Below are 23,373 nucleotides of genomic sequence, written 5' to 3'. Positions count from 1 at the left end.
ATTTTGAAATATAGAAATGGAGGAAGTTCTGTTGTGGTCTGTGTTCGCAACTTGTGTTGCAAAAAGCATTCAGATCAAAAGCAGGTAACAGAGAAAGCGGTCAAAATGGTATAGACAGTGGCTGCAAAAGCGAAAGCAGTTTTCTCACGTAAATTTACTGCGATAGTTGCAGGTCGAACCTAACGACTGGCGAAATTATTTGCGGATGGATGTTGAAACTTATAATTATCTCTTAAAGCTTGTAACCCCTCATTTTATGAGAAAAAGTACTTGTATAGAGAAGGGCAATTTCTCCTCATGAACGGCTGGCGGTAACATTAAGATTCCTAGCAACAGGAAGGAGCTACAAGGATTTGGAATTTTCAACTGCAATATCGAAACAAGAGTTGAGTGAAATAATACCCGCAATTTTTCAATTAGAGCATTGTATGCTGCTGTCTTTTTGTCTCAGTCACTGTATTCTTTACTTTAATCTTCCACAAACATGGGTGGTTTCTATATATTTCAATGAATTCACTTACAAACTCTCGAGGACACTGACGAGTATCAGCCATTTTAATGTCCTGTGCGCACAAATACAAACACTAGACTGAACAAACAGCATTTTCGCGCCAGATTTGCGGCGATCTCCTGTCCACACGCTCCAACTTGTCTGCGCAGATGTCGTTTGAACCCACAGATTTGAGAGGTTTCCCTCAAACCTCCAACTCCAACTTCCAGTTTTGCACACACCTCAGGTTGGTGCAAATCTTCTGTCAACACGCAACGATCTGTCTGCGCAGATGTGATGTGCGCAGACATTTGCGCAGACAGATCGTTGCGTGTGGACAGGCCTTTAGAGTGCACGGAAACACATCTTTGGAAGTTGGATCGTGGAAACGAAGCTCTATGGAACGAAGTCCTGTGATGCGTATACCCTCTGATGTTGGAGGACTACGTGACGTTGTTACCCTTATGAAATTTATGTTATCTTCAACTATTTATGTTGTGTAAAATTCACTTGTTATTCTATTTGCTTGGACTGTTGTAGAAGCTAGTCTGCTTCTGTAAGTTCTACGTTGTATAAATGCGAATCGTAAGATAGTCGTAGATGCGCAAAATGGCGGCTGTTGACTGATTTTTCATGAAGTCATTCATTTTTCCTCCTTTTTGCTTTTGAACTACCTAGACCTTGTGACCTGTGCCACGGGTCCTGCAGTTGTTATATTTGTGTACATTTGCACAAGTTTTTCTTACCAGTCAGCTTCCGCCGTTAGTAGTTTAATCTTGTGAGCTTTGAGTTCTCAGTACAGTGAATCACCTTGTGTTATTAATAGATTAAAAATTCTGGAAAATAAAGTGAAGCATTTCTGTAATAGGGTCATTTTACGTGTTATTTGATTCAATTCAAGTCTTTCTGAGTAAGTTACCGAGGAGAATAATGAAAGTACAGGCAATGAAGTTGGATGAAGTGAAGTTATGAAGTCACTACAACTAATAATTTATGCTTCTGTATAATGCTGTAGCAGATTGGTGATTATGTTATTCGTGCGGTAATATCACTGCTTTTAATTTGTGACAGATTGCCCGCTGTTGATGGATACTAGTTAGTGCTATCCTTGTTGGGCATAAAATGTTTTGTATTTGAATTGTTATTGTAACCGCTTTGGATACTAGTCCTTGACTGTTAATGAACGCAGGTATCTCTAACGGTTGTTACAAAATTTTAGGCAGTAAATAGGCCTACATAAAACTTTCTGAAGCAACGAGGTTCAGCTCACTGTCCTCCCGTAGAAGTGTTAGGCATACATGAATTAAGTTATTACTGGAGAGCAGAGTGCCAGGATTATTCATTATAACAATCAGTGCAGATCCTCATCTGCGCTGATAAACTGAAGATGGGAATGTGAAAACTCGTAATTTGATCCTCAATAATCAAAGAAATTTTAGTGTATGTGGAATTCTGCAGTATCATTCCAAAATTGAGATGGGTTTTGTTTGAGTCACTGAAGCAAAATTATAATATAAATATTTTTAAGATATTATTGTGAACATCTTTGTTCTGCATACATACTGCAGTTAGTAATCATATTTAACAATATATTTCAATATTTTAATGTGTTGTGTGGGCTCTTTTGTAGGTAAGAACATACATTATGGCAGAAAAGACACAGACAGCACAAATGTCTATTAATCCTTGGCAGTATCCTCCACAGTATGGAATGTACAATCCATATGCTGGGTAAGTGTGTTCCATATAGCTCTAAGAATTGGTCCACAAAATTGTGGAACAGCGTGTATGCCGGGGAAGCACAGCTCTAAGAATTGCTAACTGTTAATGTTGTGTTTAGAAGTTATTGGTATATGGTGAAAATATTTGATCTGAATTAAAATCTGGTTAAAATTGGAGACTGGGACTCTAGTTTCATTGTATATAGTTATTCTGTCCACAAAAAGCACCATGCCATGCTGTCCAGTAGTGAATGTGAACAGCCAAAAAGTTGTGTGGGACTGCCGAAATTACAATTATTGGGATGTAGTCACTGCTTTTAGTCAGAGGATTTAGTAGAAGCGGTACACATTCAGTAATAGCCTGAGACAAGTACATAATGAGTTATATTTTTTATGTACAACAACCAGCCACAGCTGGTTGCTGCACACCATCAACAATTTATTTCATGTAACAGCCACTGTCTCCAACCATGTCTTTATTTGAAAAAGTCACATACATAATAAGTGTTTGACTAAAGTCTAGGTAAGGCCAGTGGCAGTCATGGTATAGTTTGTTTAGTATTTGTAGGTTGGTAATGTCATCATGTAGCCACTAGGATGATACTTTTATGTAACCAGTGAGAAGGGAGAAAATGGGCAATATGTTGTCGCCAAAATTAAAACCATAATCATATTCACTGTTGGTTTGAGATTTTGTTGTATTTCTTCACTCTTGTCAGGGCATTTCATAGTATTAATTTGTTGGGCGTGTCATATTTAAAATTTGAACTTGCTGGTGGACCTGCTGTTTAGTAGTTGTTACTTACTTTTTAATTTACAGAAAATTATAACAACAAATACAGATTGGCTAACCGCTAATGACAAGTTAGTTTTATTTTTGTATACAGGCTGAAGCAAAATTCACGCACTCAGGCTTCACAGCGCGACTGCTCACACGCCAGCAATAAAAAAATTGTCTCATGAAATTTCGTCCGGCGAGTACATCTGGCAGAAAAAGGACATTAAAGAGTGGCAATCAGGCAGCACCGTAACCACATGTTTGGTAACTACCTCTGTCAGCACATATTAGTTGTGCTGTACTGTTGGTGCAAGTGGATAGGGTTTTGGGTTACTAAACAGGAAGTCGGGGGTTTGATGTTACATTAGAGGGGCAAATTTTTTTTTTTATTTATTTTTTTAATTTGCTAATTTCATTCTGACATTTCATATTAAACACCACTTCGTAGGTCACATGTATCCTAAATTTATAAATTTTTTTAATGCTGAGCATAACAAATGTGTGGTTGGACACACAAGAAATTGATAATTGAAACAAATGACCTGTCATAAGATAGAATAACTATGAAAAAAATATCAATTTCCAGATGCTACAGATAATAGCACAGTACAATAACACATCATCTACTTGTCATTTATACTACATGTAGTATGATCTCTTAGATTTCGCACATTAGCAACCAGTGACAATAATAATGTCCATATTAATGACCACATGACCTTCACACCAGAATATGTTGTCCTCAGAATAACATGCTCAAAGCAGCCTTCCTGTACATCCAAACATTTTTCTCCTCAACGGAGAGCTCTGGATCCTTCGCAGCAAAGCTGTGTCCACAGTAACAAGAGCAGCATGAACACATGCTACCAATTCTTCCACATTCATTGGCAGGGTGGAGTGCATGTGCTCCTTCAGGTGTCCCCATAGGAAGAAATCCAGGGGATTTAGGTCAGGTGAACATAGTGGCCTACAACTGGATCTCCACGTCCAAGCCATTTCCCTGGAAATTTTCAGTCTAAATACTGTTGCACATTAATCCCAGAGTGTGGAGGTGCACCATCATGTTGGATCCATATCCTCTGCCGAACATGTAGTGGAACATCTTCCAGCGCATCAGGCAGATAGTTTGAGAGGAATGCAGGATACCTTTGTGCAGTCGGGCAACATGTAGGGACCCAAACACCTGTCATCCAATATTTCAGCCCAGGCGTTGATACCAAAGTGAACTTGATATCCACGGGTGTGAGTGATGTGCAGGCTAATCTCTCACCAATGGTGGGCATTGTGCATATCGAAGAGACACTCACAAGTGAATGCTGCTTCATCTGACCATATTACGATGTTCACTAAGTCATCGTTGGCTTCCTGTTGTTGTTGGGACCATTCGCAGAATTGCAACCGTAGATGGCGATCTGCAGGACGCAAGTGTTGTGTGAAAGCATAATGATACGGGTACAGTCCATGCTTGTGCAGCACGTTAATGATGGTACGTTGCAAGACACGCAGCTGCCTTGCTATGCTACATGTCGTTCGCTGAGGTTCTTGGTGTATGACCTCCAGAATAGCTTCCTCAGTAGCTGGAGTATGGCACGTCTATGGACGTCATCTGTCACGTGATGGTGGAAGGAGAGAACCTGACTCCCTTAGGTGCAGCTCCAGATAACAAAACATTTTAATCTAGATGGCTTTGATGAAGATATCTAACAGCATATTCACGAGTGGCAACACCAGCCCCGTTATCAGATGCACCAAGGACCAGAAGCGTGTCCACATATTCATCGTTTGTGTATATGTCTACCACACTGGTTTAGAGGTTTACAATGAGAAAATTTGATACATGTACGCATTTGTATTTGAGTCTGTCACAGGTTCGTTACTCCATTTGCAACTAGTCTCTGTCTGGTGCACAGCACATACAGTATAAACACAGCATCAGTCCTGCATGCCGTCCCACATAATGCGCATTGCCCCTCTGACAGATATTGTTCTGCATGAGTCAACCCGACACCACTAATTGTGAAACCGTGAAATTTTCAGTTTCAAATTACACAGTTCCCCTAATGGTAATAGACGTGATGTTTCCATAATCACATAGATAGAACTATAATAAAATAATGCCTTGAGATACAAACTAAACAGCGTGTGGTTACCAGACTCGATGTTGAAAGGCATAATTAGTGGGACCATGGTGATAACACATACAAATAGTAACCAAGTTTGGACATTAGCAGCAAAGCACATTGTTAGTCCTACAGGGAAAGTAACGCTATAACAAAATGTAATGGACGTGAACAAAGCAAGAATAATAGTTGGTACTAGTCTGTGGGATCATCAGAAGAGAGTACAAAGAAAACCGGTTTCGCATCTAGTAGATGAAGTGGTGTGAATAAATTTACGCCCATGACATGGAAAGGGCTGCTTTCAAAGCTGACCAATCTTCCATGCCTATGACTCTAGTATGTAAGTGCAAATGTTTTCTGGAGGACCCGCTACAATCACTGTTGATGATTAAGATACCACATGGACTACATTTACCAAATAAAAACGTGCCTCAACCCAGGTTCGAACCATCGATCTTCTGCGTGCGAACCCAAAACTCTATCCACTGCGCCAACTGTACAGTACTACAAATATGTACTGACAGAGGTAGTTATCGTACATTTGGTTACAGTGTTGCCAGATTGCCACTCTTTAACATCCTTTTTCTGCTGGATGTACTCTCCGGACAAAATTTTGAGAGAGACTTTTTTTATCACTGGCATGTGAAGAGTCGTGCTGCAAAGCCAGAGTGCGTGAATTTCGCTCCACCCTATATAAAATAAATTAGTTTACATCTGTTACACGCGTTAGCCCTGTGGCCATTTGTCTATAAGAAATTTAATTAGCACAAAGCTTACAAATGATCGAAATATTTCACAGGAACATTATATAACAATAGTAAAGGCTTATTTATTGTATTAACTAGTATCCAACCCCATGATGGTACCCACACTGAATAAAAAGATGTCGGATGAGGTCCACAATTACTCTATACGCCAACATTAATGATGAGACATCGAACTTCAACCAAGCTACAGTGTACTTACGGCTGCATTCATAAACAGAAGCTAAATATGAAAAAAGCCAAAAGAATACTACCTACTACCTAATACACACTGTACCCAGAAAACCCAACAGCACAATTCAGTTTATTCCTCCTGCCAGGTGTGGGTTCAAGTATAAAAGACAATTATGGTATCATCTGTTCCAAGTGGTATAACAATAAGAGATATGTAGCCCTATATTAGATTCCGAATTGGTCATTGCTAACATCATGGACATAGAAAGCCTTAATCACATCACAAATATTGTGCACAAAGTTACCAGATCTCTCCTTGCAGAGTGCATTTCTCAATGCTTGGGGAGAAATTTTATGAAAATCTGTCCTGTTAATGGTTTTTAAGTTTTTATTGCTCTCACTGACAACCTTTACCTTATTGATAATTGAACAACCACAAAAGGCAACAGGGTGCAGTTATTTCTGAAAACCTTCATTCACCAGCTGCCATTTTCCACATCCGTAATAGGTAAAAATTGCTTTAATACGAGGGCTATCCACAAAGTACATTGCGTTTTGGAATTAAAAATAAATAAAGTATTGGAAATTTTTTTATTATATGCAGATGAAAGCCACACTTAAATACTACTTTTCTACATAGTTGCCATTTAAATTAAGGCACTTATCGTAGCGATGGGCGAGCTTGGAAATTCCTTCGTCGTAAAATTCGTCCGCCTGCGCCTTCAACCACGTGGTTGCCTCTTTTGGGACAGAAAAGGTGTGATTTTTGTGGATTTCCTGGAAAGAGCACTACAATAAACTCTCAAAGGTATTGCCAAACTCTGCCCAACCTCAGAAGAGCAATGCAAAACAAGCGCAGGGGAATGTTGGGCTCAAAGATCTTGCTGATTCACGACAACACCCGTGAAGTTCTTGAATCTTTTAAGTGGGAGTTGTCTCCTCATCCGCCGTACAGTCCCGACCTGGCACCGAGCGACTTCCACTTATTCCCAGCAATGAAGAAGTGGTTGGCTATGCAGCGTTTTGATGACAACGCACATATTCAAGAAGATGTAACCACGTAGTTGAAGGCGCAGGCGGCCGAACTTTATGACGAAGGAATTTCCAAACTCGTCCATCGCTACGATAATTGCCTTAATTTAAATGGCAACTATGAAGAAAAGTAGTATTTAAGTGTGGCTTTCATCTGCATATAATAAAAAAATTTTCCAATACTTTATTTATTTTTGATTCCAAAACGTAATGTACTTTGTGGATAGCCCTCGTAGTTCCAAGGAAAAAGACAAGCACCACATAAATATATTGACCTTTTTCTCCACAATCTAAGAGGCAGTTACTAAACTTATAACCAATCACAATGAAAAACATCAGATTTTGATCACAAATAGGAACAAGCTCGCTTTCAAAGTGGATGTAACAGTAAGAGAATTTGCAAGTCATGACAAAAATTATAGAATGCAACAAATATGGATTATCACCTTTGTGTGATGGGTAGATTTTGAAAAAGCATTTGACTTAGTTTCAACAAAATCTCTGGTAGCAGGGCATTGGTGAGGCATGTATTAGTGTACTGAAGATCTCTGTTTATGTTGCAGGGTGTTTGTTAGGCCTATATTTGTGTGCTGAAGGTCTCTGTACATGTTACAGATTTCATTAGACCTCATCATCATTTTGAGAAATTTAGAATGAAGAAAGTCTGTACTGGGAAAAAGAAAAAGGAATGTATTGGTACAAAGCACTTGATTTCATTTATAATGTTGTACTATTTACTTCTAGTGCAGATGAAGGTAGGCTTATCTTGGTGTTAATACCTAACCTCAAATCTCAAGCTGTGCAGTTTATTCCAGCAAATGGTGGAGATCAAATAACAATGTTGAAACCTTTGTATAGGTGACAATAATATACAGTAAACATGGTTTGCTTAACTCTTGTTTGGTTGCAAAAAACAATCCTTGCATTAGCTGCACAAACTAGTGCCTTACCAAATGTGTTTGCTGAAGAGAAATGATGTCTTGGTTGGCACTTGCACTATTCTTAAATTGAGTCTTTTTGTTTTTAATTTAAAGTTCTCTGAAACAAATTTTGTTGTGATTTAAGTCCCATTGACTTGGAATTTCCTAATTTGAAAGTAAGTGGTGCAAAGTGTACTACTGAAGTTAAGGTTGAGTGCACTCAACATATGTTAACATTCACCATCTGAAACATTGTTCAGGGGTCAGAATTTGGGGAAGAGGCAACATTGTTTAATTGTGTTTAAAGTACTAGTGTATAGGATTAAAATCTGTAAGCATCAGTAGGTTGCACTCAGATTGGTCTTGTAATTTGCATGACTCTTTCTGAATAACAACTTCCTACCAATTCTATAACAGTTATGTTGTATCATTAAATGATGTATTTATTTTTCAGTCAAGCGTATGGACATCCAGGTTATGGACATCCTGGACCATATTTTTACTACAATTCGGTAAGTAGATGCCAATTTCATGTAATTTCGTATTGAGGTGATGATTAGTGTGATGTATTGTGTTAGGAAACATTAGTGTTATTCAGCAATAAAAATGTGTTCTAACCTTAAAGCTCTGGATATACACAGATTGCTGTATCTGAAATTTCCATTGAAATACTGACCAGAAAAAATGTTTGGACAAAATATATGAAATTGAACCCATGACACCATTTATTAATGTTCCGTTAAGTTTTAATTTGGTACTTCGTGACGAGCCTTATGTACTTGGAAGAGATTAATCTTCGTGATTGAAAAGTCATTTGTGTTGCAATAATAAGGAAACTTCTATTCATGTTCATCACTCAAGAGTGAAGTGATAATTGTATTGAATGAATGACTAGTGTAAAGCTGGTCACACAAAGTTAAAATTTATTTTCCCTGTGTCCATCTTCATTACAGGTGTTATTAAATCAGTAGTAAACTTCTTTCTTCCCTCTCATCTTGTGTTAATGCATTATGGAGTTCTCAAAATATGGGTTCTTTTTTTTTTTTTTTTTTTTTTTTTTTTTTTTTTTTTTTTTTTTTTTTTTAGTTGGCATTGTTTGATCATCTATGGTCTGTTTAAAATTACTTCATAGTTTACGTCTGTCACTTGCTGCTACAGTGTTACCACATTGGCTGCTGGCTACCACTTGGTTGTAGATCGCTCTCTCTCTCTCTCTCTGTCACACACACACACACACACACACACACACACAGTGTTACTTCACAAATGCAGTTAATGTGTAATGATGTGGAGCAGTGTTGAAACCAAGGTGCTCTGTCGATAGCTGATTTCAAGTGACTAGTGATTGAAGTGCAACAGGAGGATGCAGTTAATTGAATAAAAATGATCATCAGACCGTTTCGATGAGGTTTATATGCTAACCATTGTGTTAAAATTCATCACTGAGTGATGTTATATTTTTGACTGTGCTCACCCAGTTGCAGTAATGAATTGCAGCCTTCAAGAAATCGGTTTCACGCTGTATCATGTGGAGCTTCTCTAATGTAAACCAATCTCTGTGATTGCGATAATTGTGTATGTGATGTTGAATCGTGTCTTGTACGGAAGTATCCAGTAGTGTTTAGTTAATGCTGCGTATGAAACAAGCGTATTTTGCACCATTATGTGAGTGATGTTTGTGGTGTGGTTAACGCATATGATGGAATATAAAATGAAAGTGCCAGTACCATGAATTGGGATCCAAATACATCAAGAAAGAATGCTGACCAAGAACTGGAAGTGAACTGACCAATTGTGACAGTTTGACAACAGCAGACAGTTCGGGTCTGACATTGTATGCTCTGATTATAGGAAACCACCTAGGATGTGTGAACGTCCAGCTGTCAAGTAGTTTCAATCAGGCTATGGTGCTGATGTTTTCTGGCTACCGCTTTCATGTTTAATCAATGTAAAATACTTACTACATTGGCTATCATTCCGATGTACATCAGATGTCTAGTTTTGATGTTCGTGTTCCCCAGTTGATTTAGAAATTTGATGAAGCTGTGTGGTTTTTAGGCTAGAGCAGGTACTTAGCTGTGTGATGGAACTTTAAAAGGTCAAAGAATGATACTACAAGTTTAGAATTGTGACTTAATAAATAAATATTTTTTCAGTTAACAGCTTTGGTGCATTATTTTTGTGCTCTTTAGCTTTTGTATATGTTTTAACTAATTTAATTAGGATCTGTGGTTCTTTGCAGAATATGGGATATAGCCACAGTGTGTTCGATCAGAATGCACATCATCAAATTCCACCTAGCACACATCAAGGTATGCTAACATTTTTGCATTTATTTTAGAATCTGTGTCTTAGTGATCTACAGGATATGCTGGAATTGTGTGTGTGTATAGTGTTTCCACTTGTAAATTGTACTGAATGTGAAATAGTGTACATTATGCTGTGATTTTTATCTTAATTTTATTGTAACTTTATGTGAATGTAACAACACACCACAAAAAAAAAAAAAAAAAAAAAAAAAAAAAAAACAAACACTGTACACGCTTGATATGTTGCTATGTCATCCTACCTTACAGATATATTTTATTTTTATATAAACTCTCAGATGTTCAGCATTTTTTAAGCACACACAATAAACATTGTATTTCACTTGCTCCGCACCTTTCAACATCCCCCCTTAAAATACAATGTCTGTTTTTAATGGCTCTAAATCACAAGCTTCACAGATTTAGTTACCAGAGTCATGGTAATTGTTTCATAACAATATTTCTAAATTTCTCAAACTTTGATCTTTGTAGAGCTTTGGTCAGTATGTGTGCTAATTGTTCTTCCGTATATTTTATCTCGAACGAACCTTCTCTGTATTGTTCGCTAACATATTTTACATCTATATGATTGCGTCATCTAACCAACTGTCCTGATTTGATCATTTGGATAGCACTTTGATTGTCTACATGAAGAATGATTTTACTTTTCTTCTGGTTAACTCTTCTATTAGGGTATTGATGTGTTTTATTTCTTTGGTGCATTCTGCTGCTGAAATGTATTCTGCTTCAGTTGATGAAGTAGCTGTCACACTTTGCTTCCGAACACCAACTAATGGGAGCACCATTATAAAGAATTATGTATGCAGTTGTACTTTTTCTGTCTCTTAAATCTTCCGCATAATCGGCATCACAAACATTTAGGTGAATATTGTCATCTTCTTCACTTTCTTTTTTCTTATAGAAGAGACCATAATTCTTGGAACCTTGTAGATAACTAAGAGTTCTTTTTACATTTTTGTAATCCCTTTTCTTGGGGTCTTCTGTGAAGCGGCTCTGATAATTTACTGTAAATCCAAGATCTGGTCTGGTTTTACATGACAAATAAAGAAGGCTTTTTATGGCTTCACGACATGCAAATTCAATGTGTTCGTTTTCTTAATTTTCTTCATTTGTGTTTCCCTCTGGAACCAATGGAGTCTTCATGGCCCTACAGTCAGTCATTTTGAATTTTTCTAGTACTTTCTCTGCATACTGTTCTTGGTGTAAAAATATTCCATCCCCTGTCTTCATTATTTGTACCCTTAAATACATATCTGGATTTTCTACCACAACAAACTCAAATTTCTTTTTAAGTTTCTTTAGTATATTTTCAATTTTCCCCAAGTCTTTTCCTATTATGATTCCATCATCAACATGTATAGCCATGTACATTTCTTCAGTTGAATCTTTAAATATGCACTGGTCTGATTTCAATTGAATTAGTCCTTCTGATTTTAGGAAATCTGTCAAAGTTTTATTCCATCTGGATGGGGCTTGTTTAAGCCCATACAGAGCTTTCTTCAAAACAAAGATTTTTCCAGCTTCTTTGTATCCTTCAGGTATCTTCAAAAAAAATTCTTCATCCAGTTTCCCATAGAGAAATGCTATTTTGACATCAAACACTCTTATATGGAAATTTTACCCTGCTGCCAGTGCAAACGACAGTCCAATGAAGATATATATAGTACTGGGCTGAATAATTCCTTAAAATCTATATCCTTCTCATGTTGACAACCACTGATAAACTAATCTGGCCTTATATTGTTCATCATCTTTGACTATAAAGATCCATTTGCTTCTTACGATTTCTTTCCCTTCTGCTTCCTCTGCACTAACCAACTTCCATGTTTCATTCTGTTGAAGAGATCTCTTTTCTTCTTCAATTGCTTTTAACCAATTTTCTTTGTCTGGACCACTCATACATAATTCATATGTAAGTAAAGCTGTTTCGTAATCATTATATTTTACAGGTTTTTTCAAACTAGTTCTTTTCCTAAGCTTGTAATTTCTTGTGTCTTCATTGCATGTTATTACTTCTTGACTTTCTTCTCCTTGATTTTCATGGTCTTCTGTTTCATTTTTTGATTGCTAGTATCATTTGATAGTACACCACTAACAAGATTTGTCTGTAGAGTTTCTTTTGTCACTTTCTGCTCAAATTCAACATCTCTTGACACAACAGTATTTCTTCATTCTGCATCAAACAGTCTGTAGCCATTTTACTTCATACATCTAGTTTCTTCAAATAGGCTAAATTTTTGGCAAAACTCTTGATCGAAAAATTTGAAGTCTTGACAGATCTCCTTTTCCCAAACCACTTCTCTGCAGCTATGGCACTTTGATAGTTGGGCTTCTATTGATTATGTAGCTGTGACCACTGCCTCTCCCCATAGCTCTTTCTTCAGTTTGCTATCGAATACCATAGCTCTTGCCTTGTTCATTATTGTCAGATTTAGTCTCTCTGCTTTCCCATTGAGCTGAGGGCTATAAAGAATACTATAGTCTAGCACAATTCCTTTTCCTTCACACCAATTCTTAAACTCACATCTGGTGTATTCACCACCTTTATCACATCTTATTTTTGACACTTTCGTATTGAACTTATTTTCACTTTCTAACACACATTTTCTTATGAATCTTTCAGCCTCTGACTTAGACCTTAACAAGTAAGTTACACAGAAATGAGTGAAATCATCTAACACTGTCATGTAGTACCTATATCCATTGAATGTTAGGGTTCTCTCTCTCCACAGATATCAGTATGTACGATTTCAAGAGGCCTTGTTGCTCTTTCTCTCACAGTAGAAAATGGTTTTCTTGTTAATTTAGCTCTCACACAAGCTTCACACTATTGTTCCGCTGAGCATAAACTACACTATTGGCCATTAAAGTTGCTACACCAAGAAGAAATGCAGATTATAAACGGGTATTCATTGGACAAGTTTATTATACTAGAACTGACATGTGATTACATTTTCACACAATTTGGGTGCATAGATCCTGAGAAATCAGTACCCAGAACAACCACCTCTGGCCATAATAATGTTCTTGATACGCCTGGGCATTCAGTCAAACAGAGCTTGGATGGCGTGTACAGGTACAGCTGCCCTTGCAGCTTCAACACGACACCACAGTTCATCAAGAGTAGTGACTAGCGTATTGTGACGTGCCAGTTGTTCGGCCACCATTGACCACACGTTTTCAATTGGTGAGAGATCTGAAGAATGTGCTGGCCAGGGCAGCAGTCGAACATTTTATGTATCCAGAAAGGCGTGTACAGGACTTGCAACATGCGGTCATCCATTATTCTGCTGAAATGTAGGGTTTCGCAGGGATCAAATGAAGCGTAGAGCCACGGGTCGTAACATATCTGAAATGTAACGTCCATTGTTGCAAAGTGCCGTCAATGCAAACAAGAGGTGGCCAAGACATGTAACCAATGGCACCCCATACCATCACGACGGGTGATACGCCAGTATGGCGATGACGAATACACTCTTCCAATGTGTGTTAACTGTGATGTCGCCAAACACCGATGCAACCATCATGATGCTGTAAACAGAACCTGGATTCATCCAAAAAAATGACATTTTGCCCATTCGTGCACCCAGGTTCGTTGTTGAGTACACCATTGCAGGTGCTCTTGTCGGTGATGCAGTGTCGAGGGTAACCACAGCCATGGACTCCTAGCTGATATTGTCCATGCTCCTGCAAATGTTGTCAAACTGTTCTTGCAGATGGTTGTTGTCTTGAAAACGTCTACATCTGTTGACTCGGGGATCGAGACGTGGCTGCACGATCCGTTAGCCATGCGGATAAGGTGCCTGTCATCTCGACTGCTAGTGATACAAGGCCGTTGGGATCCAGCACGGCGTTCCGTATTACCCTCCTGAACCCTCCGATTCCATATTGTGCTAACAATCATTGGATCTCGACCAACACGAGCAGCAATGTCGCGATACGATAAACTGCAATCGCGATAGGCTACAATCCGACCTTTATCAAAGTCGGAAATGTGTTGGTACACATTTGTCTTCCTTACACGAGGCATCACAACAACGTTTCACCAGGCAACGCCAGTCAACTGCTGTTTGTGTATGAGAAATCGGTTGGAAACTTTCTTCATGTCAGCACGTTGTAGGTGTCACCACCGGCGTCAACCTTGTGTGAATGCTCTGAATAGCTAATCATTTGCATATCACAGCATCTTCTTCCTATCGGTTAAATTTCGCGTCAGTACCACATCATCTTCGTGGTGTAGCAATTTTAATGGCCAGTGTTGTATTACGAACTCTTTCACACATTCTCTTGATCTTTGAAGTATAGCTTATGCCTGGATGACGTAGTTTCTTATGCCATTCTTGTTTTTCTTGTTGTGTCAGTAGTGACTGCATTCCTGATTTAATGTTCACTTCATACAGCCCATTTGTTTTTTGTCCTTTCAAAACAAGTACACGCCTGGAAATGGAAAAAAGAACACATTGACACTGGTGTGTCAGACCCACCATACTTGCTCCGGACACTGCGAGAGGGCTGTACAAGCAATGATCACACGCACGGCACAGCGGACACACGAGGAACCGCGGTGTTGGCCGTCGAATGGCGCTAGCTGCGCAGCATTTGTGCACCGCCGCCATCAGTGTCAGCCAATTTGCCGTGGCATACGGAGCTCCATCGCAGTCTTAAACACTGGTAGCATGCAGCGACAGCGTGGATGTGAACCGTATGTGCAGTTGACGGACTTTGAGCGAGGGCGTATAGTGGGCATGCGGGAGGCCGGGTGGACGTACCGCCGAATTGCTCAACACGTGGGGGGTGAGGTCTCCACAGTACATCGATGTTGTCGCCAGTGGTCGGCGGAAGGTGCACGTGCCCGTCGACCTGGGACCGGACCGCAGCGACGCACGGATGCACGCCAAGACCGTAGGATCCTACGCAGTGCCGTAGGGGACCGCACCGCCACTTCCCAGCAAATTAGGGACACTGTTGCTCCTGGGGTATCGGCGAGGACCATTCGCAACCGTCTCCATGAAGCTGGGCTACGGTCCCGCACACCGTTAGGCCGTCTTCCGCTCACGCCCCAACATCGTGCAGCCCGCCTCCAGTGGTGTCGCGACAGGCGTGAATGGAGGGACGAATGGAGACGTGTCGTCTTCAGCGATGAGAGTCGCTTCTGCCTTGGTGCCAATGATGGTCGTATGCGTGTTTGGCGCCGTGCAGGTGAGCGCCACAATCAGGACTGCCTACGACCGAGGCACACAGGGCCAACACCCGGCATCATGGTGTGGGGAGCGATCTCCTACACTGGCCGTACACCACTGGTAATCGTCGAGGGGACACTGAATAGTGCACGGTACATCCGAACCGTCATCGAACCCATCGTTCTACCATTCCTAGACCGGCAAGGGAACTTGCTGTTCCAACAGGACAATGCACGTCCGCATGTATCCCGTGCCACCCAACGTGCTCTAGAAGGTGTAAGTCAACTACCCTGGCCAGCAAGATCTTCGGATCTGTCCCCCATTGAGCATGTTTGGGACTGGGTGAAGCGTCGTCTCATGCGGTCTGCACGTCCAGCACGAACGCTGGTCCAACTGAGGCGCCAGGTGGAAATGGCATGGCAAGTCGTTCCACAGGACTACATCCAGCATCTCTACGATCGTCTCCATGGGAGAATAGCAGCCTGCATTGCTGCGAAAGGTGGATATACACTGTACTAGTGCCGACATTGTGCATGCTCTGTTGCCTGTGTCTATGTGCCTGTGGTTCTGTCAGTGTGATCATGTGATGAATCTGACCCCAGGAATGTGTCAATCAAGTTTCCCCTTCCTGGGACAATGAATTCACGGTGTTCTTATTTCAATTTCCAGGAGTGTATTTCACCTTCATAGATTTGAACAGAATGTTTAGAAAATACATCTGTACAATATTTTTTAGTGATTACATTTACAGACATCAGATTTCTGCTCAGTTCAGGAACATACATAACATCTTTTAGAACACAGTTATCTCTTACAAAGTTTCCTGTTGCAACTATTTTCATTGGTCCACCTTGTTTGGCAACTTTTACAATACTGTCATAATGTCTCACATTTGTTAACTGGTCCACTTCATTACACAAATGTCCTGTACATGCGCCATCAACAATCATGACCATATCTTCTTTTCATTGACATCTTGTGAAATCTTTCCTGTGTTACATTCATATGCAATATGTGCAGTATCTTCCATCTTCTTTTCTTCATCAATGTCTTGTTTCTTGTTTCCTTGAGTGACTAGATCTTCTTTCATCCCTTCAAAAGTGCAAAATGATTTTCTTTCGCTGTCTTTGTTCTTAAAATAACAATCTTCTTCTTTGTGGATAGTCTTTTTGCAATGAGGACAGGACTTGAAAGATCTCAATTTTGGTTCTTGAATTTTATTTTTAAAGAACACTCTTCTTCTTTGTGATTATTCCTCTTGCATGTAGAACAGTGTTCTGTCTTCTTAGACTTCTTGCATTCTCTTGCAAAATGTCCACGACCACCACAATTCTTACAAATTATATCGTTTATTTTTGTTAAACCCAACATCAAAGGCAGTACTCTCTTCTTGATTATTGTTTTTCAGTCGTTCCTCTTCTCTTATAAGCTTTGCAATTAGATTTTCCATAGTCTTCTCACCACTGTGTGACGAATCCCGTGCTGGAGAAAAGTGTTTGTATTCTTCTGGCAAAATAGACAATATCTTGGGTTGTTGTTGTGGTCTTCAGTCCAGAGACTGGTTTGATGCAGCTCTCCATTCTACTCTATCCTGTGCAAGCTGCTTAATCTCCCAGTACGTACTGCAGCCTACATCCTTCTGAATCTGCTTAGTGTATTCATCTCTTGGTCTCCCTCTACGATTTTTGCCCTCCGCGCTGCCCTCCAATACTAAATTGGTGATCCCTTGATGCCTCAGAATATGTCCTACCAACCGGTCCCTTCTTCTTGTCAAGTTGTGCCACAAATTTCTCTTCTACCCAATTCTATTCAATACCTCCTCATTAGTTATGTGATTTACCCATCTAATCTTCAGCATTCTTCTGTAGCACCACATTTCGAAAGCTTCGATTCTCTTTTTGTCTGAACTATTTGTCGTCCATGTTTCACTTCCATACATGGCTACACTCCATACAAATACTTTCAGAAACGACTTCCCAACTCTTAAATCTATACTCAATGTTAACAAATTTCTCTTCTTCAGAAACGCTTTCCTTGCCATTGCCAGTCTACATTTTATATCCTCTCTACTTTGACCATCATCAGTTATTTTTCTCCCCAAATAGAAGAACGCCTTTACTGCCTTAAGTGTCTCACTTCCTAATCTAATTCTGGCAGCATCACCCGATTTAATTCGACTACATTCCATTATCCTCGTTTTGCTTTTGTTGATGTTCATCTTATATCCTTCTTTCAAGACATTGTCCATTCCGTTCAACAGCTCTTCCAGGTCCTTTGTTGTCTCTGACAGAATTACAATGTCATCGACTAACCCCAACGTTTTTATTTCTTCTCCATGGATTTTAATTCCTACTCCGAATTTTTCTTTTGTTTCCTTTACTGCTTGCTCAATATACAGATTGAATAACATTGGGAATAGGCTACAACCTTGTCTCACTCCCTTCCCAACCACTGCTTCCCTTTCATGCCCCTCGACCCTTATAACTGCGATCTGGTTTCTGTACAAATTGTAAATAACCTTTTGCTCCATTTATTTTACCCGTGCAACCTTCATTATTTGAAAGAGAGTATTCCAGTCAACATTGTCAAAAGCTTTCTCTAAGTCTACAAATGCTAGAAACGTAGGTTTGCCTTTCCTTAATCTATTCTCTAAGATAAGTTGTAGGGTCAGTATTGTGTTCCAACATTTCTACGGAATCCAAACTGATCTTCCCCGAGGTCGGCTTCTATCAGTTTTCCCATTCGTCTGTAAAGAATTCATGTTAGTATTTTGCAGCTGTGGCTTATTAAACTGATTGTTCAGTAATTTTCACATCTGTCAACTCCTGCTTTCTTTGGGATTGGAATTATTATATTCTTCTTGAAGTCTGAGGGAATTTCGCCTGTCTCATACATGTTTCTCACCAAATGGTAGAGTTTAGTCAGGGCTATCAGTAGTTCTAATGGAATGTTGTCTACTCCCGGGGCCTTGTTTCGACTTAGGTCTTTCAGTGCATTTACTGCATTTTCGTATTTTCTCCTTTCATCAATTAAATTCAGTATCTCTACTGTTACCCAAGGATTTCTATTAGCCCTTGTCTTTTTACCTACTTGATCCTCTGCTGCCTTCACTACTTCATCCCTCAGAGCTACCCATTCCTGTTAATTGTTCCCTTATGCTCTCCCTGAAACTCTGTACAACCTCTGGTCTAGTCAATTTATCCAGGTCCCATCTCCTTGAATTCCCACCTTTTTGCAATTTCTTCAGTTTTAATCTACAGTTCATAACCAATAGATTGTGGTCAGAGTCCACATCTGCCCCTGGAAGTGTCTTACAATTTAAAATCTGGTTCCTAAATCTCTATCTTACCATTATATAATCTATCTGATACCTGTCAGTATGTGCAGGCTTCTTCCATGTATGCACCCTTCTTTTATGATTCTTGAACCAAGTGTTAGCTATGATTAAGTTATGTTCTGTACAAAATTCTACCAGGCTCTTTCATTCCTTACCCCCCCCCCCCCCCCCCCCCCCCAATTCCATATTCACCTACTACGTTTCCATTTCCTACTATCGAATTCCAGTCACCCATGACTATTAAATTTTCGTCTCCCTTCACTGTCTGAATAATTTCTTTTATCTCATCATAAATTTCATCAATCTCTTCGTCATCTGCGGAGCTAGTCGGCATATAAACTTGTACTACTGTGGTAGGCATGGGCTTCGTATCAATATTGGCCACAGTAATGCATTCAGTATGCCGTTTTTAGTAGCTTACTCGCATTCCTATTTTTTTATTCATTATTAAACCTACTCCAGCATTACCCCTATTTGATTTTGTGTTTATAACCCTGTATTCACCTGACCAGAAGTCTTGTTCCTCCTGCCACTGAACTTCACTAATTCTCACTATATCTAACTTTAACCTATCCATTTCCCTTTTTAAATTTTCTAACGTACCTGCCTGATTAAGGTATCTGACATTCCACGCTCTGACCCGTAAAACGCCAGTTTTCTTTCTCCTGATAACAACATCCTTCAGAGTAGTACCCGCCGGGAGATCCGATTGGGGGACTATTTTACCTCTGGAATTGTTATAACTTCAAGTTGAACAAATATATTTCAAGGAAGACGCAATACATCAATGTCACAGATCAAGTAAAGAGTAAGACGTGTGTACACTTTAACAGTCATATCATAACTGAGTCCAAGTCTAGCGGCTGCTGGCTGGCTGGCCGCTTAGGTGGCGCTGCTGCTGTATGGCTGGCAGACAGCGTCGCATGTAGAGGACGCGCGTAACTGTGCGGCGGCACTTTGAAAGATCAGCGAGTCACAACACTTTTCCCCCCTTTGAATTTTTTGTGCAGGTCTTGATGGAGGTGTCCTGTAGATTGCTAACGTCCATAGGTGGTGTTTGACTGGCCATAAAGTCTCGAGGAGGAGGCTTCCCATACAGACAGAAGTGTCCCTGATGATAACGGGTCGAGATGACAGGAGACGTGGGGGTCGAATCTGCTGGGGCCATGTGCACCAATCTGCCCGTTGCGGCAAGTCCGGTTGTTAAAACAGGAGACATGGGCGATGTGTCCTCGTCCGTAGGAGGAGGAGGCGAGTAGAGTTGCTCTGGCAGATGATGGTCTTCTGGTTCCTGCATGGGCACGTCTCCTGGTGGTGTCAGTTCTTGTGCTGGCACCGATATGACAGCGAGAGGACTGCGTTGTGAGTAATGAGAGATTCCAGTATCCCAAGCGTCACGTAGAGCCGAAGGTGGTGTAGCGGCATCTGGAACAGGCGTTGCCGGCACACAAGGTCGAAGCTGGTCCGAATGACGCACTGCAACACCTGTGTCTGTCTGGATTTCACACAGGCGTTGGCCACGGTGTCGTAAGGTGCAGCCAGGACTCCATTTTGGCCGCCCTCCATATCCCTGTACCCATACAAGGTCGTTGGCGGTGAATTGGCCAAGCGAAGGCACCCGCGGCCTTGAGGTGGAAGGCCGCAGAAGATGAAGTAGCGTGCGGGGCTTTCGGCCATGTAAGAGCTCAGCCGAGCTGTGGTCGCCCATGGGGGTGAAACGGTAAGAAGCCAGAAATTGGAGAAACGCGTCATCAGCAGAAGAAGGCAGGAGCTTCCTCATCTGAGCCTTAAATGTGCGGACCAGTCGTTCAGCCTCACCGTTTGACTGTGGATGGAACAGAGGGGCCGTGACATGCGTGACGCCGTGACAGGCACAAAAATCCGAAGAGACAAATTGCGGACCATTATCAGTAACAAGAGTAGAGGGAAGGCCTTCCAAAGAGAAAATGCGAGCTAGAGCATTGGTGGTTGCTGCGGTGGTAGGCGACATGCAGCGGACAATGAAAGGAAAGTTACAGTAGGCATCAATAACGAGAAGCCAATTAGTACCTATAAAAAGGTCCCGCGAAGTCAGCATGAATACGCTCCCAGGGCTTCTCAGGCGAAGGCCACGGTGACAAAGATGAGTTCGGGGCGGCGGCCTGTGACACACATGGGCTGCAGGCAGCAACCATGTGTGCGATTTCAGAATCGATGCCGGGCCAGTACACATGACAGCGCACCAGAGATTTTGTGCGAGAGACACCCTAGTGCCATTGGTGAAGGAGGCGCAAGACCGAAGCACGCAAAGACGCATGTACCACAACACGCGGCGAAGCATTTTCGGTGGAAAGGAGGATAACACCATCCCTAGCCGTGAGGCGGTAATGCAAAGCGTAGTAGTTCCGCAAGGGATCAGAAGTCTTAGCGGACAGCCGATCTGGCCAACCCTTCTGAATACAGCATAAAACCCTGGAGAGGGTAGGGTCAGAACCCGTAGCAGCCGCCAGCTGGTCCCTAGTGATGGGGAACCCGTCCACAACCTGCTGCTTGGTAACATCCAGGTGGAAACACAAAAGTTCGTCCCTATCGAATGCCAGATCAGGACCCATGGGAAGGCGAGGCAGTGCATCAGCATTCACATGTTGAGCCGTTGGTCAGAAATGAATCTCATAATTAAAATGAGACAGTAAAGAGCCCAACGCTGGAGGCGGTGTGCAGCCTTGTTTGGAAGTGACGTTATTGGATGAAACAAGGAAACGAGTGGTTTGTGATCCGTAACAAGATGAAATTTGGATCCATAGAGAAATACACTAAACTTACGAAGAGCATAAATAATGGCCAAAGCTTCTTTTTCAATTTGAGAATACTTTTGTTGGGCATCCGTGAGCATTTTGGAGGCATAAGCAATGGGTTGTTCAGAACCGCCAGAAAAACTGTGCGCAAGGACTGCACCGACCCCGTATTGAGAGGCGTCCGTGGCAAGAACAAGATGTTGGCCAGGTCGATACGTAGCCAGGCATGGGCCTGTTTCAACATAGTCTTCAATTTCTGGAAAGCCGCATTGCATGACGCGGACCAGTGAAAAGGCACGTTTTTATGCAACAGGCTATGCAAAGGCTGAGCCACCGAAGCAGCAGACGGTAAAAACTTGATTGTATGCTATTTTCCCCAAGAAGGCCTGCAGTTCCTTAACAGATGTAGGGCGAGGAAGGGCATCGATCGCAGCGACAGTTTGCTGAAGTGGACGAATACCATCCCAACGTACATGATAGATGCCTGAAAAAATTTTGATTTCTGAAGATTACACTTAACACCGGCAGTCTGTAAGACATGAAAAAGTATGCGGAGATTTTGAAGATGTTCGTCAGTGGTGGAGCCAGTGACAACAATGTCGTCCTGGTAATTTATACACCCAGGGATAGTGAGCAATAATTGTTCGAAGAATCGCTGAAAGAGAGCAGGGGCGCTGGCAACCCCGAATGGCAATCATTGGTATTGATAGAGGCCGAAAGGTGTGTTAAGGACCAGAAACTGCCGGGAAGCAGTGTCGAGAGGAAGTTGATGATAAGCTTCTGACAGGTCAAGTTTAGAAAAATACTGGCCTCCAGCAAGTTTAGTGAACAATTCTTCAGGTCGAGGCATAGAGTAAATGTCAATAAGGCATTGAGCATTTACAGGGGCTTTGAAATCGCCACAGAGACGAATATCACCATTTGGCTTCGTAACGACGACGACAGGAGAGGACCATTCGCTGGAAGTGACAGGAAGCAAGACCCCTGAAGCAGTGAGATGATCCAGCTCCCGTTTGACCTGATCACGAAGGGCCACAGGAATGGGCCGAGTCCGAAAAAACTTAAGCCGAGCAGTGGGTTTAAGCATGATATGAACTTCAAAGTCGTTTGCACGGCCTAACCCAGGAGAAAACGGGGACGAAAATGTCGTCGACAAAGAATCCAATTGAGCATAAGGAATAGCATCAGAGGCGATATTGACAGAGTCATCTATGGAGAACCCAAAAACGCGAAAGGTATCAAAACCAAAAAGATTCTCCGCATTACTATGGTCGACCACAAATATGGGAACAGTGCGAACGACAGATTTGTAAGATACCTCAGCATCAAATTGTCGCAAGAGAGAAATCTTCTGTTTATTGTAAGTCCGTAATTGCCCAGTGACAGGTGACAGGATTGGAGAACCCAACTGAAGATACGTCTGAGAATTGATGATAGTGGCAGCAAAACCAGTATCCACCTGCATGCGAACATCTCGACTAAGTATTTGGACAGTGAGGAATAACTTCCCTGAAAGGGAAGAAGTACAATTGACAGACAACACAGAATCAGAATCAGTGTCACGTTCATGAACATCATGTATGCGGTCGGATTTGCAAACGGATGACACATGACCCTTCTTTTTTTGCATTTGTGACGCACGACCCAACGTTGTGGATAATCTTCTTGTGAATGTTTCGTAAAACACCGCGGACATGAAGGAAGTTGACGTGGGTTTTGCTGCAGTTTCTTAGAGGTTTGTTTACAGCTAGGCCGA

At 41.2% G+C, this 23,373-nt stretch overlaps 1 protein-coding gene across 5 annotated transcripts in view; it reads left to right on the top strand.

Annotated features, from left to right (window-relative positions):
• The first annotated feature begins 882 nt into the window (after window positions 1–882).
• Window positions 883–23,373, top strand: part of LOC124790146 (leukocyte receptor cluster member 8) — a 72,409-nt gene continuing 49,918 nt past the window's right edge. For 2 of the 5 annotated variants that reach the window (XM_047257738.1, XM_047257734.1), the window contains exons 1-4: window positions 883–1,046; window positions 2,121–2,221; window positions 8,454–8,511; window positions 10,242–10,311. In XM_047257738.1, the coding sequence (XP_047113694.1) occupies window positions 2,136–2,221; window positions 8,454–8,511; window positions 10,242–10,311 (214 nt within the window). In that variant the 5' untranslated portion in view covers window positions 883–1,046; window positions 2,121–2,135. Of the gene's footprint in view, window positions 1,047–1,136; window positions 1,269–1,374; window positions 1,401–2,120; window positions 2,222–8,453; window positions 8,512–10,241; window positions 10,312–23,373 lie in introns of those variants that run through there. The other 3 variants (XM_047257736.1, XM_047257737.1, XM_047257735.1) reach the window with 3 other exon arrangements.

The sequence above is a fragment of the Schistocerca piceifrons genome, chromosome 3, assembly GCF_021461385.2.
Source record: "Schistocerca piceifrons isolate TAMUIC-IGC-003096 chromosome 3, iqSchPice1.1, whole genome shotgun sequence".
Classification (NCBI taxonomy): domain Eukaryota; kingdom Metazoa; phylum Arthropoda; class Insecta; order Orthoptera; family Acrididae; genus Schistocerca; species Schistocerca piceifrons.
The sequence above is the reverse complement of the archived record's forward strand: the minus strand, read 5'-3'. Positions and strand labels throughout refer to the sequence as shown.